The sequence below is a fragment of the Strongylocentrotus purpuratus genome, unplaced genomic scaffold (assembly GCF_000002235.5).
Source record: "Strongylocentrotus purpuratus isolate Spur 01 unplaced genomic scaffold, Spur_5.0 spur5_contig_848, whole genome shotgun sequence".
In the NCBI taxonomy this organism is placed as follows: domain Eukaryota; kingdom Metazoa; phylum Echinodermata; class Echinoidea; order Camarodonta; family Strongylocentrotidae; genus Strongylocentrotus; species Strongylocentrotus purpuratus.
In genome coordinates, this window is record NW_022145555.1 from 760978 (window position 1) to 787912 (window position 26935).

Sequence of the window (26935 nt, forward strand, 5' to 3'; positions counted from 1 at the left end):
ACAATATGCGGAATTTGTGTAAATGAGACTGTTGCAAGAATAATTGATAATAATACAGTAGTACACTAGATTGTCTCATGGTGCTTTACTCTCTGGTGCTATGGATGACTATGTTATATACCTACTCAACTTATTCTTTGCATGGTAGATCTGTTGTTCTATGTGTATATTGAATGTGTTGACAAAAGTCCTGACCAATCCATAAATCATACAAGTTAAGAAGTTTCTTTTCTTTCATTTAATACTTTTCTTTTTAGTATTTTGGGCTTTCCTGTTTATTCCCCTTTCCTTCTTTTCCATGTTGACCGTGTTAGATTTGCATTTTCGCATGGAGTATTATTTTGCTGCTGTAAGGTTTATACCTGCACGTGTTGTGGTCAGTAAAGAAGGGATGCATGCCAATTTTCCTGATAGAAATTTCTTGAATTAAATTTGTTTTGTTTGGTTTAACAGGGAGTGATAATAGTAAAGGTAAATTTACATGTAAGACCGTGTGGCGTACTCTACAATGTTTTTTCTTCTGCTTTCATTAAAGAGATAGGATGAAAATATCTCTTCATCTGAATCCCTTATGTTCTTTTGGCATAGATTAAGTACACCATTAACAGGTATAGAAGTATGCCAACTTCTTTTTTTTTCCTCTCCCCCCCCCCCCTTGTGTGTTACAGAAGTTTTAAAGTAAATTCATTTAAAATTATGACCTTTCATAGAAGGAACTTTCTTTTAGTGACTTTGATGAATTACAATATATGAAATGTTTAGCTTTTCTTTGAGTTTTGTTGTACTTCAAGTTCAAGTATACTCTGTGTTCAAGTCTTTCGAGGAAAAGAATGTCGACCCATAGTTTATCAAGTTTGATTTATCACGACACTTAACTAAGTAGGGCCTTATTTCATAAATGCAGAGCTGCCAACCATTCCGTTTTTGCCGAAATTACTCCGTTTTTTTCTTCAAATTACGGGATTACGTTTTTTCTTCATAAAATACTTTTTTTTTTTTTACACACCACACGTCAAACAACTGCCCTAAAATGGTGATTTGATCACAAATTCGATAGAAAACTAATTTTAAAACATAATTGAAGAGAAAAATATTCTCAAAAAAGAATGAAATGCCGATAATACCAAAATAAACCAAAACAAAAATACCTGCTTGTAAAGAAAAAAACAGCATGAGGAATGAACATTTCTGCATTGGAAGTGTGTCGCGCGTGGTTGTAAGTTTTGTTTTCATGAATTCCTTTTTTTTTGCTTAAAATTCCTTTTTTTTTGCCATCATGATTCCCTTTTTTGGTCGCACAAGGTTGACATCTCTGTAAATGTATAACAAGTTCAATAATTGTACTAATTAAAATAATTGCATTTGATTGGATGTAAGCAAACTAATTCTACAATCGTGCAGATGCCTTTTACCTTATAAAACAGGGCCTTGGTATTGCTGTATTTGGTTTATAGTTACAACTTTCTTGTTTTCAAAGGATACCTTTTTGAGAGAAAATCAAAATAAATTGTCATGATGATATTAAAATTGTTCCTTGTCAAAGGATTATGAATGTATAGATTTGTTTGGCCTGTCCAGTTATTACATAAGAATCATCAATATAATTTAAGAAGAAAGTGTTGAAAAAAAGACATGCAAAGAAAACTAAAAGCAAATGTTACTCTCTCTTTATAGAATTTATTTACATTTGCCTTCATGCAAAGTAGAAAATACCATAGATTTATTTTACACACACATTTACATCGAAGGATATGAAAGATTATTTGGACGGATACATCAAGCAGTCATTTTTATTTGAAAAAATCTTAATTTATACAAATGTTGTTTGCATTTAAAATCTTTGTTTGTACACGTGCATAGAATAAATTACAGCAAATGTGTCAGTAATAATGAAAGTTAATCAAGTTAATAACATCATTGTGCTTCAAGATTTCATTTCCTATGTTCAATAGTATACAACTAAAAGATGTTGTAAGCGATGTTGTGTTTGCCTTTGAAATTCCTGTTAACCACAGTACACGTTCGGATGAGATTTAAGTGAACTTGTACTTATGACGGTTTCGTGAAATGATGCTCTTATGTCTAAAATGTAATTCAAGATACAAGTAATTTCATGAACAACATATTAATAAAGATAGATATCAGTTTCAATGAATGCGACAATGCCAAAATGTGCTTCTGTAGAAGAAGTCACTGGAGTGAGCTATCATTACTGATCGAACAATATAAATTATTGAAGCATTTAACAGTGAGTAGTCCACTGCTTAAAGGGGAAGTCCACCCTGATATTATATTTTTGAACGACCCCTATATGACACATATCTATTCCATCATCAATAACCAAGAAAATGAGAGTTTATGACATTTTCTCTCTACAGAGCAAATTAGAGAGGAGCTCACAAGATATGTCAGTGTTGCCAATTCGTATTGTACTGATGACAACTCCAAATAGTTTTTATTTTTAATCAGATATTGCTCAAGCATTCACTAATTTGTTTCTCTCATTGTTATCAAAACTTAATATCGGGGTGGACCTCCCCTTTAAATACAAACAGCAATCCTCTGCACTGTGACACCTCCATACATATGTATCTGTTCAAACTAGCTGTATCCAGTAGAAGTAATATCAGTAACAACTCCCATATATACATACATGGGGAAAAGATTTGTCAAAATCAGATTAAGTATACTATTCAAATAGACATCTCCATTCAAACAACCGCAGTTATATAATATACAATATATATATTTATAATTATTTACAATATCGTACAAAATACTTACAGAGTAATCGTAAGAGCAGGAAAAGCCCAATTCTGTTGTATGTTAAGATAGGGAGTAGTTTGCCAGAATTATTTATTAATGAGAAGATTACAAGATCCTGCTTCATCAAATGAAGAAGAATTGTGCTCAAATAGGTTTTATGTTCGCCACACCTTAATGGCATTTAGGGAACTCGAGAAGTAGAGATATTGAATCCAGTAGCTTATTTCTGAGCACAACCTCGACACGCTGTTATTCACTTGAAATTCAAAGGTGCCTTACATATTCCTTGTGTATGTGAAATTCCAGAACAAGATGTGAGGAAGGAAAAAAAACTTTTATTTTTCATGCAAGATTTGATTTTGCTCATGGCCAAAATAAAATGAAAGTTACAAAATGTATTGGACTTTGTTGTGTACTTTTTTGTATGTTTGGGGCAGCAGTCTAAAGAAGGAGCTCAAGGGATGATAATAGAAAGCCATCGTTAACGGTATTCCCCTTTTTCCGGAGCTCTGTGATGGCACTTAAAAGACGGAGCTTGTGACACTATTATAGAAAAACAATCGTTAGCAATAATCCCCATCTCTGGTAGAGTATGTGATGGCTGTTTAAAAAGGGAGCTTGTGAAACTAAATAGAAACCCAATCGTTATTAACGGTAATCCCCTTTTGGTGGGTTTGCGGCGGTCATTTAAAGGGAAAGTCCACCCCCAAAATAAGTTTGTTTCGATAGAGGCAGAATAATAAGAAAATCAGGTGAGTGAAAGTTTGAGCAAATTCTGAATGAAAATAAGAAAGTTATGAATTATTGAAGTTGTGATCAATCAAATACAAATTGGCAACTCTGTGACTTATTATACGAGCTCTCCTTCATTTGCTTTGTGCATAATATTCCATAAAATCATGTTTTCTTCGTTATTGATGACGGAATATATACTTGTTCCTTGCAGGGGGAGTATAGAAACATATTTGCAATTATTATATTTAGGGTGCATGTATGGTTGAAATTTTTCTTGAGGGAAAATGAAAATTTTAGATTTTTTTAGTACTGAGCAAATGGAAGTTGAGCTCGCATGATACGTCATAGAGTTGCCAATTCGTGTTTGATTGATCACAACTTCAAAAATCCTAACTTCCTTATTTTTAATCGGAATTTGCTCAAACTTTCACTGACTTGTTTCTCTCATTTTTCTACTCCTATTAAAACTAACTTAATTTCAGGGTGGACTTCCCCTTTAAAGAGAGAGAGAGAGAGGGAGTTCATGAGACAGCAATGGAGACATGCTTGTTGAGTGTTAAGTTGTGCTCTCCAATTGTTAACGGTGATTCCCTTTTTTGGGGGGGTTTGTGATGGCATTAAAAAAGGGAGCTTGTGAAACTAAATAGAAACTTAATCGTTAACGGTAATCCCCCTTTTCTGTGGGTTTGCGGCGGTCATTTAAAAATGGAGGCATGTTTGTTGAGTGTCAAGTTGTTCTCTGCCTTTTCCGTGGGTTTGCGGCGGTCATTTAAAGAGAGAGAGAATGGGAGCTCATGAGACGGCGATGGAGGCATGTTTGCTGAGCGTGAGGTTGTTCTCTGCGTCCGTATGGCTGGTGATGAGAGTAGATCCGTCCAAGATGTCACGAGGGGTGCTGTCTACCATGATAGTCCGACCCTGGAAAGTCTGAGAGAGGAAGGAAGAATGATACATCGTTAATTGATCGATAGATTGTGAGGAGTGAGAGAAGAAGATAATACAGATCTATCTATATTACTTACAGTTGTGAGGTCCCGATACACAGTATGCTTTGTGGAAGGGGGGGGGGGGTTGCATTTTGTTAAATCTTTGTCAATAATGATAACAATAATTATAATAATAATAAAAATGAACACGTGTTTAAGTGTCAACTTTTCGGAAGTGGTCTCATTACCTATTACTGAACTCATAATTTGGGAGTATTTCCTAGGCTTGCTATGATTTTTAAAGGAAGAACAAACGGAGACTTTACTCTCTTTTTCTGTGTGTGTACACTATTGCATTTTTCAAATTCCACAAGTCATGGCAAAATTAATATCTTTGCACAATACCTCTACAAGATTGTCTACATAAATGGCTACTATGCTTAACAGTGATATAATGCAAGTAATTAATACATGTAAATTTTTAGTGAACTACTCAAACTACCACATTCACTGCGGCTTCCATTTCTAATACTATTATACTACTACTAAAATAAATATGCACTAGCAATTGCTTATCCAAATACTTACTGTTGTCTGGAGTGAAGGAAGATCAATATCATGGAAAGAGTGCCTGTAGGTTAAAAAAAAGAAAAGCAAATACATTTTAAATAGCTTTGAAGCATGTGATAGATAAAACACTAATTAACAATTCACTGATACAATTACATCATATCTCTGTAACCTATGTACTGCTGTCTGCAGCAAGAAAATCTTTGAACCTTGGTTTTGTCGGTTTGTTTTACCCAACTGCTACCAGAGCATGTGTATGCTTGTAAGTAAGCAACCAGGGGACCAATGGCTTTAAGTCCTCTCCAAAAGACTTGGTAATGGGGATTAATAATAAGACTGTGCACAACAGTGTAATGAGGTACCCGAGTACACTCCCAGGCTTACAAGCAAATACTTGAATATTCGGATGCCATGTTTTTTTTAAATTTTTTTAAATTTTTTTGATTTTTTTTTTTTGCCACCACCATACCACTGGTGCAGTATCCAAGTATCGCCGAAAATGCATGCAATTTTACTGCGAGTTGCAGTTGAAGGCGCCGATTTAATAATAATAATAACAGTAAACAATGCTGTTTTAAAAACCAAAGATGGCAGAATAATCCATTGTCCTCCGATTCCAAACAGAAATCTGGACATTTGGTCCCAGTTTCTGAGTGGTGAGTTTGACAGTGCTTGAGTTGGGAAACATGCCAGCGGCCGCCGCTCTCCCTGGCACGGGTAAGCGTCGGCCTGGACATTTTTTTATTATTTTTTTTTTCCGGCCGAATATTCGGGTACGAGAAATCGTACCCGAGTAGTTGTCAACCGTGCGGGTACTCGAGCATTCGACTACCCGTCGCAGCCTAAATTAATAATGCCTTACGAAAGAACATGAGCGTATCGACTTGGTCTCAAACCCGGGACCTTACGGTTATGAGACCACTGCTCTACCACTGAGCCATCGCGTCTTCTCAATGAGATAACAATGCACTATAATTCCAGATTGGATAATTTAACGATGTTGTAGACAACAGATAAATCAAGTGAAATATAAATCCTCAAAATATAAATGCAGTTAAATTTTAAAATTCATTTTTTGTCTTCCTAAAATGTATAAATTATTATTAAGATTTGTTGATTACAAATGTAACTATGTTTTGTATACATTTTACATTGTATTCGTTATTATGTATTGCATTTTGTTGGAAATGAAAAAATAAAAATGAAACAAAATGAAATGAAAATACAAGACAATATCATGTCGACAATTACAATGACAATGACAAATAAGATTACTTAAATGATGTTGTGGACAACGGATGAATCGAGTGAAATACAATACAATATCACATCAGCAATTACAATGACATAGAGATATAATACAACTTACTCGTTGTCAATCTGCTTGGCTCTAGAATCGTCAATAGCAACGTCTTGTCTACCCTTCGAATTCTGTAAAATAGAACAGAAGACATCACGGTTAATTAACCCATTGAATACACCAGTGATTTTCTCATAACATACGTTACTATGGGCGTTACTTACACATTACAACTAAATTATTCAAACCCATTGTAAATTTGATGTTTTTTGTGTTTTTCATAACTCATGAATGAAAGGTGGACTGGTTGAATTAGGCCCTTTTAGATGTAAGTTTTAATATGTCACATTCTCAAGAAAACATAAATCAAGAAAACTCCATTTCTCATATACTTTTTTTTTTTTTAAATCACAAAACTTTAACTGTAGTTGTGGAGAAATGGAGATGTTTTCAGTTTTTATATCTCAATATTTATAACCTTTCAAATTATCTTTGTCCAAGAAATTCTTCCCTCCTTTCCATTCCACCCCACCCCACCCCACAAAATGAATGATTCATATCCCTATTTTTTTCTTCAGCAAAACTGTCTTAAATAGAGGCAAGTTTCTGGTTTGAGAGACAGTACTTTAATACTTCAACGTTAATATCTCAGAAAGTAGTGACTACAAATTCCATTGCCAATTTCAACTTTCTATTACTTCAAATAAACCTAGACCCTGATTTATAATTCATGACTATCTCTATTCTTAATCAGCCCATAAATGATTCCAGTATCGTATATCACGTAGTATAAGATGATGACGTGGATCCTAATCAAATGATTGGTTGAGAGCGTACACATGACCAGGCATTATTTTGCCTAACAAGTAATTCTTATAATGACCGGTCGTTATCAAATTGGCTAATGACCAGTCATTAGTAAAATAATGTTATAAAACAAACAAAACATAATCTTATAAAACAAATAATACACATAAATTTGTTCATGCATTTGTAAAATTACCCACACTCGATACCTTAAAAACAGTCCAAACACCCTAAAGGCTATCATCTCGGACTGTTCCAAGGGTACCTTGTGTGGGTAATTCTTACTAATGGTCTCACTGCTGTGTATTATTTGTTTATTGTAACTTGTTATTTCTAACATGTTTCAATGAAAAGTAGCTGTATATTACCTTGAGGATGGCATAGTTGGACGTTCTAGCCACAAAGTCATCCCATTTCTTGATGGATTTCTCCCGCTGTTTGTGATTCTCTTTAATCTGAAGAAGAAAATACATATCAAAGCAAATGATTCTCACTCTTGTAAGTTGTTGAATCCTGTATTTAGTTAAAAAATCAGCTCTCAATTAACATAAGAAAAAGGGCAACATGGGGGACCAATGGGTATCACTTAGGCATTGTTTGCTATATAGAGGACAGTGGGGCTTTAAGATAATCTTTAAAATGTAAAGAGAAAGCATACTCCAGCAAGAATAAAGTCAAAAGGGATTTCTGTTATTCCTTTTCATGTAAATGTATCTTTGGTTCTTTGTAGCAATCTAAATACATGTAAGAAGATTCATTACCAATACACAAAATGGTAGTTTTTGGCACAAGAATCTGACTTACCTCTGAATAAAGCTCCTGTTCTTCCAATAAGGCTTGTTGTCTTTGTGATTCCAGAAGCTCATTCTGTTCTTCTGTGATCGTCTCAGCCATCTCCTGGTTTGATTTACTGAGCATCTCAAGCAATTCCTACAAATTTGAAGAAAAAAAAAATTGGTATATTTCCATTAAAAGATATTCACTTCTTCATTACTGCACTGGAATATATTTATTTCAATGGTAAAATAGGGTGCCTGAAGAGTCTAGAAAAATGAATTCTATGATTTTTTAACATAACTTTTCATTCTCTGTTTATAAAAACATGACCTGTTTCCTCAGCAAGATCCTACATATTTGGAGACTAACTACATCTCCAACCCTGTGACATACATAATTTTAATATTGATGATTAATATTAATTTTAAATCTTAAATCTTATTAATCTTATTAATCTTAAATCTGAGATGCATGGCCCTACGTGTTATCAGTGTCTGTGATATGGTGTAATATTGAAGCCTTAAAAAATTGTGCTTCAAAATGATCATGATGTGCTTCAAAAAAGTAAAAATCTTTACTGGTGTGACTGGTTTTACCACACTCATTTTCCCCAATAGACTGTAGTGTTAAACTGTTCAAAACCGTTGGGAAAAAGGTTTCCAATCATAAATATCTTGATAATCGAACATGTGATTGGCTTGTAAAAGTCATGGGATTCATTTCTGACCTAAAGGTTTATGATTGCAGCATGAGCTAAATCCAGGATTTTGATTAGAATCAGAGGCAAAGATACCTATCATCTTTAATATACTTGAATCTATAACTGACAAAGGGTCACATGATATCTAAGATTAATGTCTATAAAAGCATGGTTCTTTGCTGATATAGAGAACAGAGCCTCACCTGATCAGGAGTGACAGGTCGTAGGTTCTCCTGCTCGAGCTCTGAGGTGATCTCCACCCAGATCTCGCCCTCTTTGAAGTCCAGAAACCTCCTGATGATGACCAGGGTTACTTGCTCCTCCGTAGACAGTCCCTTGGGGTCTTCAGAACCTGTGATAGGATGCATACAATATTAAAATAGGGCCTTAAAAAAATAGATGTTGTATTGCCCTTCAGGCTTTGGGACCGACCCACAAATTTTGAAATCTACCGTCGGCTTTTTAAAAAAATAAAAAAAAATACTGTTTTTTAGAGAGAAAAAAATATTAAAGCATTCAAAACAGAAAAATCTGCCCAAAGATGAAGAAAAAAAAGAAGAAAAAAAAAGTTTAAAAAAAAAGATTGCAGACTGACCGACCCATGTTTTGTCACCTAAAGGGCAATACAACATCTCCTATTTTTAAATGCCTAATAGTAGATTCTTATATGGCGCTCAGTTATGTCAAACTTGACACAATTATTACCCTGTCTTTATCATGGCTGCATTATGGCGCTCTAGTATTTCAGTCTGGCAACCTATCCACTTGATTAATGATAATATTCCAAGTTTGTATAGAGTACATGATACATCGCATATCAAGGTTCTAAGCCTCCGATTGCTCAAAACAGAAGACATGACATTGACTACTCGCTGCTGGGTAGTGTAGCTAAAATATTTACATGCACAGAATTTTGATAAGCACATTCTCTATCAGAATTTTTTTTTTTAAAGTTTTATTAATAATGACCCAATGAGCTACCAGTGAGTGGGATATTAACAGCCAGTCTGATACAAAAAGTGAAACTCAAGGTTGGTTTTAATCTCGGACTAAAATCAAGTTTAACTAGATGGATCTTTGACTACCCGCAGTCGTTAATAATGCCTCCGCCATTGAGTGATTTTACAAACTCAGTTCATTGGCTCTGCAAGATACATACATGGTCCAAGTTTGGGGGGAATCCATCAATTGGTTCTTGAGATCACGCGATCATGAGAACGGGACGTACTGACAGACGTACAACCCAAAAATATAATGCCGCCGGCTATTTTGTAGCGGAGGCATAATAAAGGAGCTCGACTGTGGTCTATACTTACCTATCTTACAGAAGAGTGCGTAGATCTTAGCCCTCATATTCTCTGAGATGTCAGTAATAGCATGACTGGGCTGATTAGCAGGTAAGGGCTTGATTCCAGCCTCTTCCTGAAAACTGCCCATTAGAGGTACAGCTGGATCTGGATGAAATAAAGATGGATGAAAACAATTTAATAAGTCACACATATCAAGATACTGCTCAGAAATGATAAACAAGGAACAAAATGCAAGAAATTACAGTCAAAGCAATATATAAAGAGATGTTCAAGAGAGATTTAAAGAAAAAATGTGTACTTGTGTATAGGAAATTAGTCTATATGTACAGGTCCCCTGTAATACAGGTTGCAATGAGAAACATTATTCAAGGGGAAAAAACAACTGATTTTTCTATACATGTGGTTAATAAAGAAGGTTCCCTGGTAAGATATTTTACATTGTCCTCGACATTGAGGTGCAGTATTCATTACTTTCCTTTTGATTTACAGCTATACAAGCCTAATCTTAATTCAAATATGGAAAAAGAGAAAGAGAGAGAGAGAGAGGGGAGAGATGGAGAGAGAAAGAGAAAGGCAGACACAGAGACAGAGACAAAGAGAGAGAGAGAGAGAGCAGAGAGAGACGGGTGAACTCTGTTCTCATTCAGGCTGCAGATGGAGTCAAGTTGAACTCCTAAACATGCTCTCACCTCTGAAATGTTACGTGGAACTTCAATTCTCATTTGAATATGTTCATATATCATCCTTTTGAAATTATATTTTTTGACTACCGGTAATCCTAAACTATTATAAAGAATGGTTTGGAAAATCTTGCACTGACTGGAAGAATGGAAGGGGAGGAGGAGTAGGGGTAGAAGGGGGATTCAGTGTATGAATAGCTCAAGGAGTGGGATTTCTGAAAGTGGAATTGATCTCGGGGAGAATGAATTACTTCATAGAATATGGGACAGAGAGTTGTGGCATTCCATGGTCGCCAACGTCTCAGGACATGGCACGTAAAGAAGAAGAAGAAGAAGAAGAGGGAGAAGGAGAAGGAGAAGGAGAAGGAGAAGGAGAAGGAGAAGAAGGAGGAGGAGGAGAAGAAGGAGGAGGAGAAGAAGAAGGAGGAGGAGAAGAAGGAGGAGGAGGAGAAGGAGAAGGAGAAGGAGGAGAAGAAGGAGGAGGAGGAGAAGAAGAAGGAGGAGAAGGAGAAGGAGAAGGAGAAGGAGAAGAAGGAGGAGGAGGAGAAGAAGGAGGAGGAGGAGAAGCAGAAGGAGAAGTAGGAGGAGGAGAAGGAGGAGGAGGAGAATGAGAAGGAGAAGGAGAAGGAGAAGGAACAGGAGAAGGAGAGGGGAAGGAGAAGGAGAAGGAGAAGGAGAAGGAGAAGGAGGAGAAGCGAAGGAGGAGGAGGAGGAGGAGAAGGAGAAGGAGAAGGAGAAGAAGAAGAAGGAGGAGGAGGAAAAGAAGAAGAAGAAGAATCCTAAACCCATCTCACCTATGAGGACTCCGTTCTCATCCCTCTTGACGCCCATGTGGGTCTCCTCCTGCCTCCAGATGTCCACCAGGAGACTGGCGATGGTGCGTTCCTTCTTGCCCTTCCAGGCCATGAGGTGGGGTACGGTCTTAGGGTTCTCACACAAGTCCGTTAGGCAGCCCAGCGACAGGTTGTGGGTGTTACGAGTAGAGGACTGTCAGGAAAAGGAATTGGAGATGGCAGTGATGATAAAAAGAATAAAAGTACAACTACAGAAATGTGCTGATAATGTGCACATTGCAGGTGTCCATACAGAAATCTAGAAGTAACATTTGTTTGATTTGATTTGATTTGATTTGATTTGACATAGTTTATTGATTTAATAATATCTTCACAGTCATAAATACTGAATTGAGATTTATATTTTTTAAACAAAAACTGAGATTTAAAAAAAAAAAACATACATATAAGTAGTAAATGGAATCAAACACCATAGGTCAACTTCACAAAAATGGACACAGTGTTTGCAAAAATTTTGCTCTTTGTGTTCAAGTATTGTGAGAGAGCACTGTGGTGTATTATCAAACACTCTTGATTCTCATACATGAAGTCCTGGGACTCGTTTTACAAATCCTTTTTTCAATGACAAATGACAAAAATCAGTGACAAATCTGCTAATTACCAATCAGAAGCAAGGATTTCACTAGCTTATAACTGTCATTTGTCACTGATGACAAGTTTTATGAAATGGGGCCCTGGTTTAGGAATTTTTTTGGGAAACCACAAACTTGTGTCTTGAGAGGGCAGAATAATTTGCGGACGAGTACCTCTAATAGATCGATAAGCAGGAACACGCCCTGGCCTTCTAGGAACTGGTCCTCGTTGATGTAGGCCCCGATCACACAGCACCAGATGTTATCTACAGCTGCTAGCATGAGACGATGGTGTCCCAAGCCTCGGTTCAGCTTCTTGGCGTCTGTCCTGAGGTATCGAAGCACCACCTCCACACCCTTCTCACCATACAGCTCCTATAGAGGACAGAGAAAATGGCCAGTGAAGAGGCAAGACATTTCAAGAAATACACATAGTTGCATACCTGCCAACTTCTCACAGCAAGAGTCAGTGAAGAGGCGCCAGTGAAGCGTAAGAAAAGGGACAAGAACTTTCAAGAAGTGAAAAGGCAAGAAACACAGATTGGTATACCTGCCAACTTCTTATGGCAAAAATTAGGAATCTCTCAAGACATATTTAAGAATACAGTTATATCATACAGTTTTTTTAAACCGAAATTTCCCAAAGAAAGGATCTAGGGGTGTAACATTAGTTTGTGGGCCAATATATAGGAATCCTCCCAAATAGGAATGGTTGGCAGCTATGTATTGCACTGTCTTCAAGAGTACACATACACATGAATTATGTGAAGATAAATTTTATTGCAAAATTGGACACTTCCTGGAGTGTTTTGCTTCTAATGGCTCATTTTCTCTCTAATTCTTTTTACCGTGCCCTGAAACAAAAGAGTGCCACAATGTATAGTCTGTTGGGAGCCAGAAGGACGTTAATTCTACACTGAATAAAACATGGGTATGTTCACAACATTCTGGCAAACATGGGTATGTTCACAACATTCTGGCAAACATGGGTATGTTCACAACATTCTGGCAAACATGGGTATGTTCACAACATTCTGGCAAACATGGGTATGTTCACAACATTCTGGCAAACATGGGTATGTTCACAACATTCTGGCAAACATGGGTATGTTTACAACATTCTGGCAAACATGGGTATGTTTACAACATTCTGGCAAACATGGGTATGTTCACAACATTCTGGCAAACATGGGTATGTTCACAACATTCTGGCAAACATGGGTATGTTTACAACATTCTGGCAAACATGGGTATGTTCACAACATTCTGGCAAACATGGGTATGTTCACAACATTCTGGCAAACATGGGTATGTTCACAACATTCTGGCAAACATGGGTATGTTTACAACATTCTGGCAAACATGGGTATGTTCACAACATTCTGGCACTCAACAGATGACAATCATTTTCTTAACTGTTACAAGCAATAGGCTTTATCTCCTCTACTTCTTAATCATTTAAGTGCAAAACAAGAGGGAAAAAAATGTAAGGCGCATACAGAATTCTACAAATTATTATATGCTCTATGACTACTTGCCATTGTTATTATCATCAAGAAAAACAAATAACAAATTTTATAATTTAATAAATAAACTACTGCTGGGTATGCAACGACGTGACTGAAAGGGATAGCTCAGAATAGACTTACCTTTCTATGTATGTTTGATTCACATAATACTGAGAGAATGAAGAGCATGTCACACTGCATCTCGACGTCAATAGCATCGTCTTCTATGCTGGACCTTGTAGCGCTTAACAGGATATCTAGACAGGAAGAGGAGAGAAAGTCATATTAATAACTTTCGAGGATGTAGAGGATTCTTATTGGGTATGTCTCCATCAGCTTGAAACTCAAGCTCCAGAAATTAGCTAGAGATATTTTGCTCAGCGTTCATGCATGGTGTGAGTCTTCGGGGCTGGTGAAGACGCACCGGACAAATAGCTGGATATTTAGCAAGCTAGCCCAAATATCCCGCTAATTGCAACTGCGGGCTGCATGAAGACGCAAAATAGCTCAATAATTTGCGATCAAGATAGATAAAATTGCGGGTTATTTGGCAACCTCGAGCTAATGAAAACAGGCCTATATAAGAGCCTGAAGGCAATAACACGCAACATTTTAAAAACACCCTTCTGATTCTCAAAAAATAAATATGCCGCATATCTTATAATGCTGCTAACATACAATATGTAAAAGGTGTAGGCTATATTTACACTGACTTTCAGGGCTGGTAGCACTCAATGGGGGCTGTTTCATAGGTTCATCCATGATCATTGCGAGGAGGGGAATGGGTTCTGAGGACGTGAAAACCCTCCTATTTCAAAGTTTCTACAATTTTAGAACGTTGTTGGCAAATTTGAACATTCATTACTTTTATCATTTCTTTTGAAATCTGGTCAACAACCCTCCCCATCCCCCCCCCCCCCCCCTCCAAATATAAATGGGTATACAGATACCCCTAGGTTCAACACTCATGATCCGACACATTTCATAGACACTGTTTTTTAACGTTTGGTGTCTCTTTTGCCTGGTGAGGGAAAAGCGAGCTGCATCACTGTAACTCTTGGGTCTCTCCTCCAGGGGGGTGTTTCACAAAGATCCTAAGTAGAACTTAACACTAAGTTGGACTTAAAAATTATGGACAGCCATTGGAGTCTTGAAATTAAATGTATTCAAAAGCAGATATTTAAGTATTTTAGACTTTTTATAAATTCCACATCCAGAACATGAAATCTCCTTGAGGATAGAAAATATGAATGATTTGAATCAACATTTTATGCCTTTCAAAATAACTTTTACAAAATATTTTCAAAGATGCTAATGGCTTTCCATAATTTTTAAGTCCAACTTAGAGATAAGTTCAACTTTAGATCTTTGTGAAACACCCCCCTGGTATAACTGATTGGGATGTGCAGGAGAACCACTACATGATAGTTTACCCTCTACTCTTTCGCAAAGAGTGCAGTGGGTTCTAAACATACAAAGCTGGTGAAACTCCTCCAGATGGGACCTCCTTTTAACGTCCTATCTGAGAGACAGCTATAGGACATTAAATGGAGGCCAAAGGTCACTCATCTGGTGGTGAAAATTCTCCAAAATGTGACCTTGAGCATTTAACGTCCTATCTGAGAGACTGCTAGGACATTTAATGGAGACCTGGGGGTGTTTCACAAAGATCCTAAGTTGAACTTATCTCTAAGTTGGACTTAACAATTTTGGAAAGCCGTTAGCATCTATGAAAATATTTTGTAAAAGTTATTTTAAAAGGCGTAAAATGTTGATTCAAATCATTCATTTTTTCTATTATCATAGAGATTTCATATTTTTGATGTGGAGTTTATAAAAAATCTAAAATAGTTGAATTTTGACTTTTGAATATATTTTATTTTAGGGCTACAAATGGCTCTCCATAATTTTTAAGTCCAACTTAGAGTTAAGCTCGACTTAGGATCTTTGTGAAACACCCCCCGAGGTCACTCAGCTCACCTAGTAACTGGTTGATGGCTCCCTGGTCGACAAGGTCCTGGTTGACCTCACTGTCGTTGAGAGAAACCACGCTCCTCATGAGATGGAGGCAGTACCTCATCTGAGCTCGCTTGTTACCGCGTCCTCCTTTACCGTGGAAGGCGTTCCCGTGGCCAGCAAAGTCATCTGAAGAAAACAAGATAAGAAAATTGAAAGTAAAAGTCGATGATAGGAAGCTAAACTCTAATGTTGAATACAAGTATCCCCACATTTTATATACTATAATTTTTTTAATTCATATAGCAGAAAATGAGGAAGTTGCATATACCAGGTATATCAAAAGAAAACATCACTTTATATAGAGGGGGATCTTGTGTTTTCTTGACAGGTCATGTAGTCTTGAATGCATAGTGGTGTTATGGTGCATAGGGCAGACAATACTTACATACTCCAAAGTACTCTCTACTGAAATACATTGAATATATACAAGGTGTATCATAAAAACCTTACCTTTTCCAACACACCATTCCAGCAGGAGAAGTAACCTTGTATTTCCTTGACATGTCATGTAGTCCTGGATACAGAGTGGCGCTAGGGTGCACAGGGCAGACATGGCATGGAGCTGGGTCTCTTCAAACTGGGCGGGGCTCCACTCCTGCGGCTGGCTGGAGTTCTCATTGTTCTTGATGAACGACAGTAGAGCTAGGATCACATGACCCTCGCTAAGGAGCTGATTCAAAGAAAAACAGAAGTTTAAAAAATGTACAGAGCAATTTTATGAGGCCTCTAGAATTATTTTCCTTGCAAATTGTTTGTTATCAAATAAATGTCAAGTAAAATTAGTTAACAGTAACAGTTTTTTCCACCAGATTTTCCCACCTCTATACCATGGTAAGCGCTGTGAAACCAATTGTGTTAGAGTGCTATATTAATTCACATATCATTATTATCATCCTAACTGCAATATCTAAAACATTGTTTTCAACAAAGTATAGAACTCCTTCTGTCGAGAGAAAAAAAAATCAAGTTTCATATTATCAAGAATTGGGCAAGCAAGTAAAAAAAATACACTTACTATAATATTATCAAAAGAAGGATATAATACATAATCAAATTTACTGTTGAAAAAATGAGGAAGAGCATCCATTTGAACGATCCAGTATTGAGAGGACCTTTCCTTTTTATTGCACAAAAATGCATCCTCACCTATTTCTGGTTACATGGGCCCTGCCTAGGAAGAGTTGCAAATTAACTCGAATCAATTCTTCCTATCGATCACAAAATTACAATCACCTTTTTTTATCTCTTTTGCAAATTTAGCCCTATCGACCTAAAAATTACAATCTCCTCTATTTATCCGTTTTGCAAATTAAGCCCTATATCGATCACAAAATTACAATCACCTTTATTTATCTCTTTTGAAAATTAAGCCCTGCCATTGATATTGATCTAAAGTAAAGTTGAGATAGATTTGAATCAATCACTGCTCTTTACACTTTGGGGCCCCAGGATATAGGAAGGGGACAGGAGGAATATGGTTCCATCTTGCCTATATACTTACCGGAATGACCGCAGGTTCTTTGCTGAGGACAACCAATACATTGATCAGCATCTTCTTCAGCTCAAAATCTTCAGGGCTCTACATCAAGCAATTACAGAATAGAAAGAAAAAAACATAATTTTACAAAAAGTTGTAATTAAAGATGGCTTAAACCAGATCAATACAAGGTGGTATTCTTATTTGATACATTTATTTAGGCCTCAGTTTGCAACAGCAGTATTGAAAAGATTAATGAGAGAAATTTCCAAGTTATTATACATTCTAATTTTCATTATTCTCTGCAAAATTAGTTCTAAAAAATATACACTCAATTTTAACCCTTTTTTTTCCCTTAAAAAGACAAATGTATTTTAATAAAATAACAACTAGAGGTAAATGACCATATAGAACAACTAAATTAGTCATCTCTATATAAGATTACAAACATGTATGTTACAACACTGCAGACTAGAAATAGCCCACATTTTTTTTAATTGAATTTTGGAGCATCCACTATTTGTATTTAATCCTGAGAATGTACTTACGGTTCCTAATTTCAGGTATTTGACCAGGGCATTGTGACTTCTAACTTCTTGGAATGTGGCAAAGAGGATCAGGACTTTTGCGTAACCGGTTTCCTAGAGGATGAGGGTGGGGGGGGGGGGGAGGGAAGAGAAAGGAGATCAATTTTGTAAAGATTAGCAAATATGAAAACAGCTCTGCTTTCCGTCATGTCATAACTATAGTATTTTTTTAAAGCCGATTGAAAATAAAAGATGATGATAATGCTGGTTGTAAATTTACATTTTGCAATTTCTATACAATACCAATGAGAAAGGGACAAATTGTCAATGATCTTGATGTGACAAACTAATAAGAGGAAGGAGATGAATTTTGTGAAGATCAGCAAATATAAACCAGTTCTGCTATCCTTCATGACATTGAAAGCCAATTGAAAATGACGATTATAATAATGCTGGTTGTGAATTTACATTTTGCAAATTCTATACAGTACCAATTAGAATTAAGCTTTTCAATAATTTCTATACTATGTAATGTCTAGATTCATACAAGTTGTGAAAATTCCTTCATAAAATTACTATTGCAGTAGATTATCTTTCCTTCGTTAACATGTTTTATTTAAAAAGAACCATTAATGTACATTGACTGCAACTTATCATTATTCTCTGTGATTTTGAATACAAAAGATTATTTTTTGAGAAGTTTACAAGAGGGAATACTTACAATGAAAGGTGCCTCAGGATTATTAGCTACTGCTAGCGTTGTTAGCACGAGAAGGTCATTCCTGTATAATGGAAAAAATTAATAAGATATATTGCAGAGCTTAGATTTTATGACCTAAACATTTAATGGATTGAAAAATGTCTCAGTATAGTCAATAAGTAATTCAGAACTAAGCCCATCAAATGGAGAAAAAATATGCAACATATATATACAAATACTCCGGCCAAAACTTAGAATTATACATTATCTTCATTAGAAGAATGCCCCCCCCCCCCCCCAAAAAAAGGTGCCCTATTCACATCTAAGATTTGAAAAAACAAAAAACATTTGACTACCGGGTATATAAAAACTTACTCTCTCTGTCTTGCTCTCGTGCTCTCTCTCTCTCTCTCTCTCTCTCTCTCTCTCTCTCTTGTTTTGAATAATGTTTGCCTTGCAGAGATTTTAAAGAATTGTATCCCCCCTCATCCCATAGTGTAAAAAATAATTGTTATATTTGCTGGAGCTCTTTTAGGATTTAGGAAAGTGCAATTTTCTCACGGTAATAATAAAGTATTTTTTTTCTTTGATTTATCAGAGCACCCTCGGAAATTTTGACAGCTAAATTGTTCATAGCTCCTGTGTTTTTTTCCCGCTGCCCCCTGCCCCCCCCCCCCCCCCCCCCCCCCTCACAACAAATCATGGATCAATTTCAGTATTGTTGTATATTAAATCATGCCTCACCTCAACTGCCTATCATAATGACTGTAGCCATTTGTCATCTGTTGGGTGAAAGCGTCTTTCAATGCCCTGCAACAACAACAACAAAATGAATACAATTAGTAGATTGCAAAACTTATCATGAGATTCACTCTGAACTTTACATTAAAAAATAATATTTGGACTTAATTATTAAAAAAATTGTAAAATTTGTGCATAATTCTTTTTTGAACTGAAGGTTAAGTTTTCAGGATTACACCATGTAATAAATTTTACCTACAATTTTAAATTATCACTGATATTTCACTTTTGATTTGAGTCACTTTTCTAATGTTATCATTATCTTTCACAAAAATCCTTGTATGTTTGACATCTTGAATGAATGAAAAACATTTCTTATATACAAAACATTGTGATATTTGTCATCCATAAAAGCAAAGAAATAAGCATAAACTCAAAGGTACCAAACTGAAAATAAGTGCCTCATAAAAATATACATACATTCATTGCATTCCACTGCAACAACAACAAAATTGCCACTCAATTTCAAGTTCAAAACTATAAATCAAATCAACAGACATTCCTAAATTGATCCGTTGTTAGTGATTTTTTTTTGGTCTTTATTTCATTTGTTTTGATTTGTTTGTTTCGTTTTGATTTGCTTGTTTTGTTTTGATTGGTTTTGTTTTATACTGTATTCTTGCGGTTGCACCATTGTTTTATTTTGTTTTGTTTTGATTTGTATTGGTTTGCTTGTTTTGATTTGATTTGTTTGTTTTGTTTTTATTTGTTTGTTTGTTTTGATCACTTTGTTTTGTTGACTGTTCAGGAATCCTACTCACTCTACACAGATAAATGAGTTGAGCTGTCTGGCCATCTCTTCCCGGTCTCCATTCTCCATCAGATTCCACAAGATCTCAATGGAGTGGAACAATAACCTAGAAAGCAGTGAAGAAATATGTGAGAGTAGTGAGCAAGATGAAAAGAGATCTGGAAAAATAAAATTACATTAATAACTTCTTTTTTCTTTTTTTTTAAACACATAGGATTCAATGTATTCAATGTATTCAATGTAGGATTGCCGTGGCCGAGTGGTTTGAGGCGCTTGACTGGAGATGTGAAGGTCGAGGATTCAAATCCTGACACAGCACTTATATCCAGGTAGTGTTAAATGGGTACCTAGTAGGATTTTTAGCGTCAAGTAACACCTGGCTGGGTGCTCCCCGGGGAATGGAGGTTGTGCAAAGTGTGTGCGGACAACTATTGAATGCAATGACCGGGGTAATAGTATATCTGTAAAGTGCTTAGAGACATTTGTATTAAGCGCTATATAAAAGCGGAATATTATTATTATTTATTCTATTTCTAAATCTCATTGTTACAATTGCAAAATCCAAAAAGATCACCTGTAAACAAAGTATTATCTACACAGCAAACTTGTCAATCAAGAAATACCCCCTCGTCTCTTGGAGAGTCTTCAGGAGATGTAAACTTCCGATAATGACTTTACCATATGGGGAAAAAACGGGAGCATTACATAAAGCCTGTTGGTCATGAAACTGACGGCTTACCCTGGTGATTGACATCCCCTGTTATTGGGTAAACACCTGAACGGAACGGTGTCAAATTCCCCATAAGAGCCAACTTCTACAGTATGTGTTGAGTAGTCACCGAAGTAAATTCATGACAACTCATAATATGGACAAATTATATACGGATGGAAAGATTTTCTCTTGAAAAACATGAATAATTTGCTGAAAAATCATATAGATATCATGGAAAGGCGTAAAATGCAATTGTGTGGCTAGCTGTGTCCCATATCTGACGTCATCTTGACGCTCTACGGAGGACCACTAAAGGCAGAAAATCTGGATCTCAAAATTAACATTTTTGAGAGATGATTACTGCAGGCCCCAAATATATTTTGAAGAGGGAAGTTGTTATATTTGATCAGTAAGGCTTCCCCTTCGCAATGATATGAATTTTGCATATTTAAAAACACTTTTGATTCTTCGGGTGACTACTTTAAAAGTAGAGCATGAAAGGAGCTTCAAGAAGCCAACTTACTTGCCGCTGGGGTCCGGGTCATTCATCCTGCTGCATATGCGACTTGCTGCATCGGCTGAAAGCATAGAGTTACAGTTGATAGGGGAGAAGGAAGAGAAGTGCTGCAGGATGATCATCAGCCGCAGTTTGACCTCCAGGTCATTCTCAAGTAAGGTCAAACTCTGGAGGTGAAGAATGTAAAGGAAGGTATAAGTAATATGTAGCAATTACTAACAATTGACAATAATATCACTTTTTATTGCGAACAGATTGACCATCGTTTGATGCCTATATATGACTGAAGAATTTCCTTTACATGCGATAATCATTGACTGAAATCACATGTCAATTTTTTGTTTCTTTTCTCTTCATCCATTTATGCTTTGATAAGCAACAATGAGTTATTAAATTTGGACATACACTGTACACGTAACAAATATTTACTACAATTTGAAGCAGTTGATAATCTCTTTGTTGTTCTTAAAAATAAGAAAGTTATGAATTGTTGAAGTTGTCATCAGTAAAATACGAATTGGCAACACTGTGACGTATCTTGCGAGTACAGGGCAAATGAGAGGGGAGCTCGCAAGATACATCACAGAGTTGCCAATTTGTGTTTTATTGATCGCACTTTCAAAATTGCTTTCATTCTTATTTTTAATCGGTTTTGGCTCAAACTTTCACTGACCCGTTTCTCTCATTTTTCTGCTTCTATTGAAACCAACTTGAGTTCAGGGTGGACTGAATTCCCCTTTAAGGTTTAGTTTTTTCTCTATCTAGAAGGTAAAGACTGATTTTTTTACAGAATAACATTTAAGAAGACAGTATGTGATCGCTCTATAAGTTTACACTATTATTATTATTATTATTATTATTATTATTTATACCTTCACTAGTGTTTCCGCAATGTCACTCCTCTCCACCATGGCTGCATTATAGGCCCTTGTGGTAGGCTGATGGTCTTGGACGAGCAGACCCTTTGTGTTATTGGTGTAGATGGCCTCCAGTGTATTGGCAAGCTGGATGCGCACTTCTCTGCTGGGTACTCTCATCAAATAGCCTGGCAAAGAGACAAGGCAATATATGTAAATGAGAATGTAATGTTGTGTAGCACATACGAAATACATTATATAATCAATCTCTTTCTCTCTCTTTCTCTCTCTCTCTCTCTCTCTCTCTCTCTCTCTCTTTCTCTCTTTCTCTCCCTTTCTTTCTCAGACACAATATAATGCAAACACATCTACCTCAATTCTATTCCTTATTATAAAGTTTTCTTCCACTTCTCTGCCTCTTCTCTATCGCAATTTGGACTCGACAATCACATGAATATTAAATAGTCAAACCTGAATTAGCACACATTTGTATAAAAAGACCACTTTCATATTAAAAATTTATCATTTTCCTTGAAAACCAAACAATATTACACAAAGCTTGCACAAAGGAATAATTAATTAGGTGATTATTCAAAAATGTTTTGAGATATGAAAATAAAATTTCACACATATATTTTATTGAGTTACTCTATTTACGTGATAGATTTCAAGATTTGTTGTGGCTTAATGGCCGAGATCGGGAGGGTATTATAGGAACTTGTATACAGTATTATGATGACCTGCTCGTAAAGACGTCCTTTTTGTCTCCCTTGAGCAGGTTTTATATGTCTTGTGGGGGGGGGGGGGGAGGTGTTTCACAAAGACCTTAAGTTGAGCTTATCTCTAAGTTGGACTCAACAATTATGGAAAGCTGTTCGCATCTTTGAAAATATATTGTAAAAGTTATTTTATAAGGCATAAAATGATGATTCAAATCATTCATATTTTCTAACATCAAGGAGATTTCATGTTCGAGATGTGGACTATCTACAATACTTGAATTTTTGCTTTTGAATATATTTTATTTTAGGGCTATAAATGGCTCTCCATAATGTTCAAGTCCAACTTAGAGTTAAATTCGACTTAGGATCTTTGTGAAACACCCCCAGGTTTGAATGTACTACACTTACCCAATTGAGAGAATGATTCAATGACAATCTGGGAGTAGGTGGTTTCATCGGATGACTTTTCCCGCAGGAAAGGCAAGCTACAAAGTTTCAGCATCTCAATCATGGGCTTGATGTACATGGGCTGCTCGTGACTCCTGTCAGCACACACATTGAGGATTTTGAACACCTGCACCAAGTCTTTGAGGAGCTGGAGCGAGGAATCCTCGGTCAAGGAAAGTACTTACTCAATAAAACTATTAATACAACAAGAGGGTTCTATATGCTTGACTTACATGTATTTTCCCTCTAGCACCTCACACAATTACTCATAACAGTGAAATATTAACAAAAACAACCAAGTTTTACCCGTGTCTATGGTGGTTTATTGGATCGTCCATTCACGAACTCATTCATGAATAACAACATTTAAGGTTTGTAACACAATAAAAATGCAATAAAAGTTGAGAAAAGAAAACAAAATATGGTTTCCTACTACTCGTATGTTTGAAATATTTTAAATCGATTAAAAGAGACTAGTCTACATGCACCCTTCTCATCCTATACAACTAACATAATGCAGTTTAGATTGAGCTTAACAATTAAAGACATTTAAAGATTGCAGAGGTATATAGCTAGAGCCACTCCTTGTGTACAATCCTACTATTCTCCCAAGATTTTTTAATAGGACTTACTTTTTTTTAATTTAGAGGCTATACATAGTGTAAGACATTGTTGAGTACTGATTCTTGTTTTTTTTAAGTATCGATTGTAATGGTAAATTCATTTTTTGTTTTGTTACAGTGTACGTTTTCTAAACTGATTTTTACCAAAATACTTTGATTAGCTGTTTAAGGAGTTAGGCTCGACTAGCACATGTGCTATTATCTGGCCCCTTTTTACCAACCAATAGTTTCTCTTCTTGTATCTAAATTATTGTATGTATGAAATGTATTGCTGTTGGTAAATAAATCAAATCAAAGTATGGAAAGTGTTCATAATAGAAAGTACTAGAAACCAGACATTATTGATTGGAATGATTTTCATTAGCGAATTTTTTTTTAAAATTATCGGTAGCATTTTAGAAAGGATACAAATCCAGCACTGTAGTGTCTGATGAGTCTCTGCAGAGCATGGTTGTGTCTTTCATAGAGAGCCACCTGAAAGAAAAATCAAAGGATATAAATGATAGTCACAATTCTGGACAACACTACATGTAAATTGGAGACAACATGATTTGTTCATCTGTGTTTACTTACAGTATGTGTATCTGTAGAGTAGTGCTTATTCTTTATCAATTTAGAATGGATGTTTCTTCCACATGAAGGTAACAAAATCAAATTTTCCAGGAGAGATTGAAATTCACCCGTTTGCCCAGCATGTTGGCACCTTTTGTCAGGCAAAAAAAATAGTTCTTGCAAGTGTTATAACAAAATTGACAGAATGGTTTTAACACCTGACAGGGGATGCAGAGGTGTTGAGTTCAAGCTCTGTAAAAAGTCACTGATATCTCCTAACAAGACACTACACAAACATAAAAAATGAATTTGCCATTCTCTACCTAGGTGTAGAACCTGTTAAGAGATAAATTTCTCAAATGCTAGAACTTATAGTAATTGTCTTAAGGCCAGATAATGAGGCTCCAGGAATATTGTGTAAGACAGACATGAGTGGTGCAATGTGGAAAATCCTCGACTTCACCCCCATTCCTCCTTCTACTTTTTCTTTTTTTGAATACTTACCGAATGTGGATCTGTAAGGAGTTTGATGACTTTAACAAAGTTAACCTGCTGGATCTTGATTCCCTGTAGTTTGGAGTGAAAGTTAAGACAAGAAAAAGAACACAAAATGGGTTAAACAATTGTTAAATTTGGGCATCTTCAAGCAATTTTAAAGACTTTAACATACTGTACATGTAATTAATGGAGTTTGACAAGCTAAGAATCAAATTTGGTAACATATAGTCTACAAATTCATGTGCGAGTGCGTGTGCTCACAACAAACCATGTACACATGTACAGGTAGGTCTACATGTACTCCTTGAAAAACATATGATTATATAGTGCAGATATTTTTGAGAAATACTTGAATTTAATATTGTTTAATCATTGACTTAAGAGAATGGCAGAGAAAACCAAAAATATTTAAAAATAAAAGACACTACAAAAGGTAACATCTTTAGAGTTTAGTAAATTAAATTGCCTTTGGATTTTCACAATGGTATATTAGAGTCTAGACTCTACAAAATAGAGACAAATTAAATAAGAGGTCTGCTCTCTTGACAAGATCCAATTAAAAATTATATGAATGAAATAATCTAGATTTAGCCCAATTAAAGGTCATCAATTTAGAGTTATAAGAACTGAAGCCTTGATTCTTGAAGGAGTAAAAAAAAAAAAATTCTTGGTCCATTCAATTTGCCTATTCTATTTCTAGTACATTTTCACCTTTTTCAAGCCCATCTCTTCATCTGTGATCACATGTCCAACAACAGGCACAGGTGGTTTAGGTTGCAGTTGCGTTGCCATCTTTGTCGTCATCTTTTCAATGAATGTCTGAATTTGTTGATGTTAACTTTTCATTCAGGAAATTTGACAATATTGTTTGCTGTTACTTAGTGTAGACCTAGATTCTAGTGTTACTGTAGTGTTCCTGGATCAAGTCACAACTGTCATGTTCAGAAATAACCAGCACTTGCACTAGGCCTATTACAACGATCCCAATCTAGGCCTATTGTGCAAATTGTGCAATTCGTTTTCTGCAATTCAATTGAAAAGGGGCTTCAAACTTTGCCTTATTGCAGGTGAAAATACCAATCTATATACTATTCAGTTTCCAATCTTTTCACACAACACACTGTTCCAGATAAGACCGACGAAATTCAGAGCCTTGTCCTTCTCGAAAGGTTCTTGTTGTGTGCCAATGCATGCACAGTCCACATTCAGCTGCAGATCACGGGAAGCTTGCAGGGATTTACCGGCGCGCTGTCGGCCCAGGTAGTGCGGTTTTTCATACAGCTGCTCCGTCCAAAGCAGATTCTACCCGACCTAGAAATCCCTCTTACGGTCGTTATAAATTCTTCCTACTTACGACAAAGAATGTCCTGGTAAATAGAATATAATATTTCAAACAAAAGGTGATAGATCACACGCCAGTATAATTTGTTTAATATCCTTGCTTCTTCAAAATAGAGAAAAATCACTGGCGAAGCAACGCCATATTTACAGTTGCCACGATACCCCAAAGGATGCTGGGATATGATATTATTGGTAGTCTTTTTAAAAATCTTTATAAAATACATTTGAATGCAGATGATAGATGAATATTATCTTTTTAGTATCAAAATATTTAATAAATAATCTAAACTGATCATCAAATAATAATGTTTACATATTAAATTTAAATACGACGGAAAATGAGGACAAAACAAAATAAGATTACAATTCATATCTTTTATAATTCAATACACATTGAGCCATTTCTAGCGCCATTTCTGATCTGCTTAGTCTAAGATTTCAGTCTTCTTTTCCACTAGCAGGTCAAAAAGCGTCCGAATTCCTAGAAGGGGGGGGGGGGCACAAGTTAGTTTAACTCGTGGTTGTAGAAAATCTGTCATTATGGTATTATTTCTAAAGCTTATCTATTAACAAGCAAAGAAAAAAAAAGAACGATGGAATTCGTGAAATTTAAATTAGATAAATGCCATAAAATGAAATAAATACAAATAATGAGAGAAAAGTGAAAAGTACGTGGAAATACTTTTAAAAATTACAATTTATTTCAGATTGGGACAGTTTCTCATAAGTTATGATGGTGACGATGCCATTCCCTAAAGAAAATTGACTGGTTTGAGTTCAGCCCGCCCCCAGAAATTCGGATTTGACAGGCACACGCGCCTAGCTATGATCTTTTTATATTAATAATGACTCGAAAGACAAAGGAAGATATTTTTTAAACCAAAAA

The 26935-nt window shown here is 35.9% G+C and overlaps 1 protein-coding gene across 1 annotated transcript; it reads right to left on the bottom strand.

Annotated features, from left to right (window-relative positions):
* Window positions 1-4005: 4005 nt before the first annotated feature.
* Window positions 4006-26214, bottom strand: LOC592804 (cilia- and flagella-associated protein 69). The gene is made up of 23 exons (XM_030993505.1): window positions 25420-26214; window positions 24715-24777; window positions 24067-24132; window positions 22997-23183; window positions 21882-22054; window positions 21016-21176; window positions 19791-19886; window positions 18973-19038; window positions 18250-18310; window positions 17550-17642; window positions 17026-17103; window positions 15975-16194; window positions 15486-15650; window positions 13647-13762; window positions 12172-12372; window positions 11366-11558; window positions 9898-10035; window positions 8785-8933; window positions 7909-8034; window positions 7473-7559; window positions 6367-6428; window positions 5016-5058; window positions 4006-4428 (listed from the first exon to the last, which is right to left on the bottom strand). Exons 1-23 carry the CDS (start codon window positions 25510-25512, stop codon window positions 4294-4296), a joined length of 2772 nt encoding a protein of 923 aa, XP_030849365.1. The 5' UTR covers window positions 25513-26214; the 3' UTR covers window positions 4006-4293.
* Between the last annotated feature and the right edge of the window lie 721 nt (window positions 26215-26935).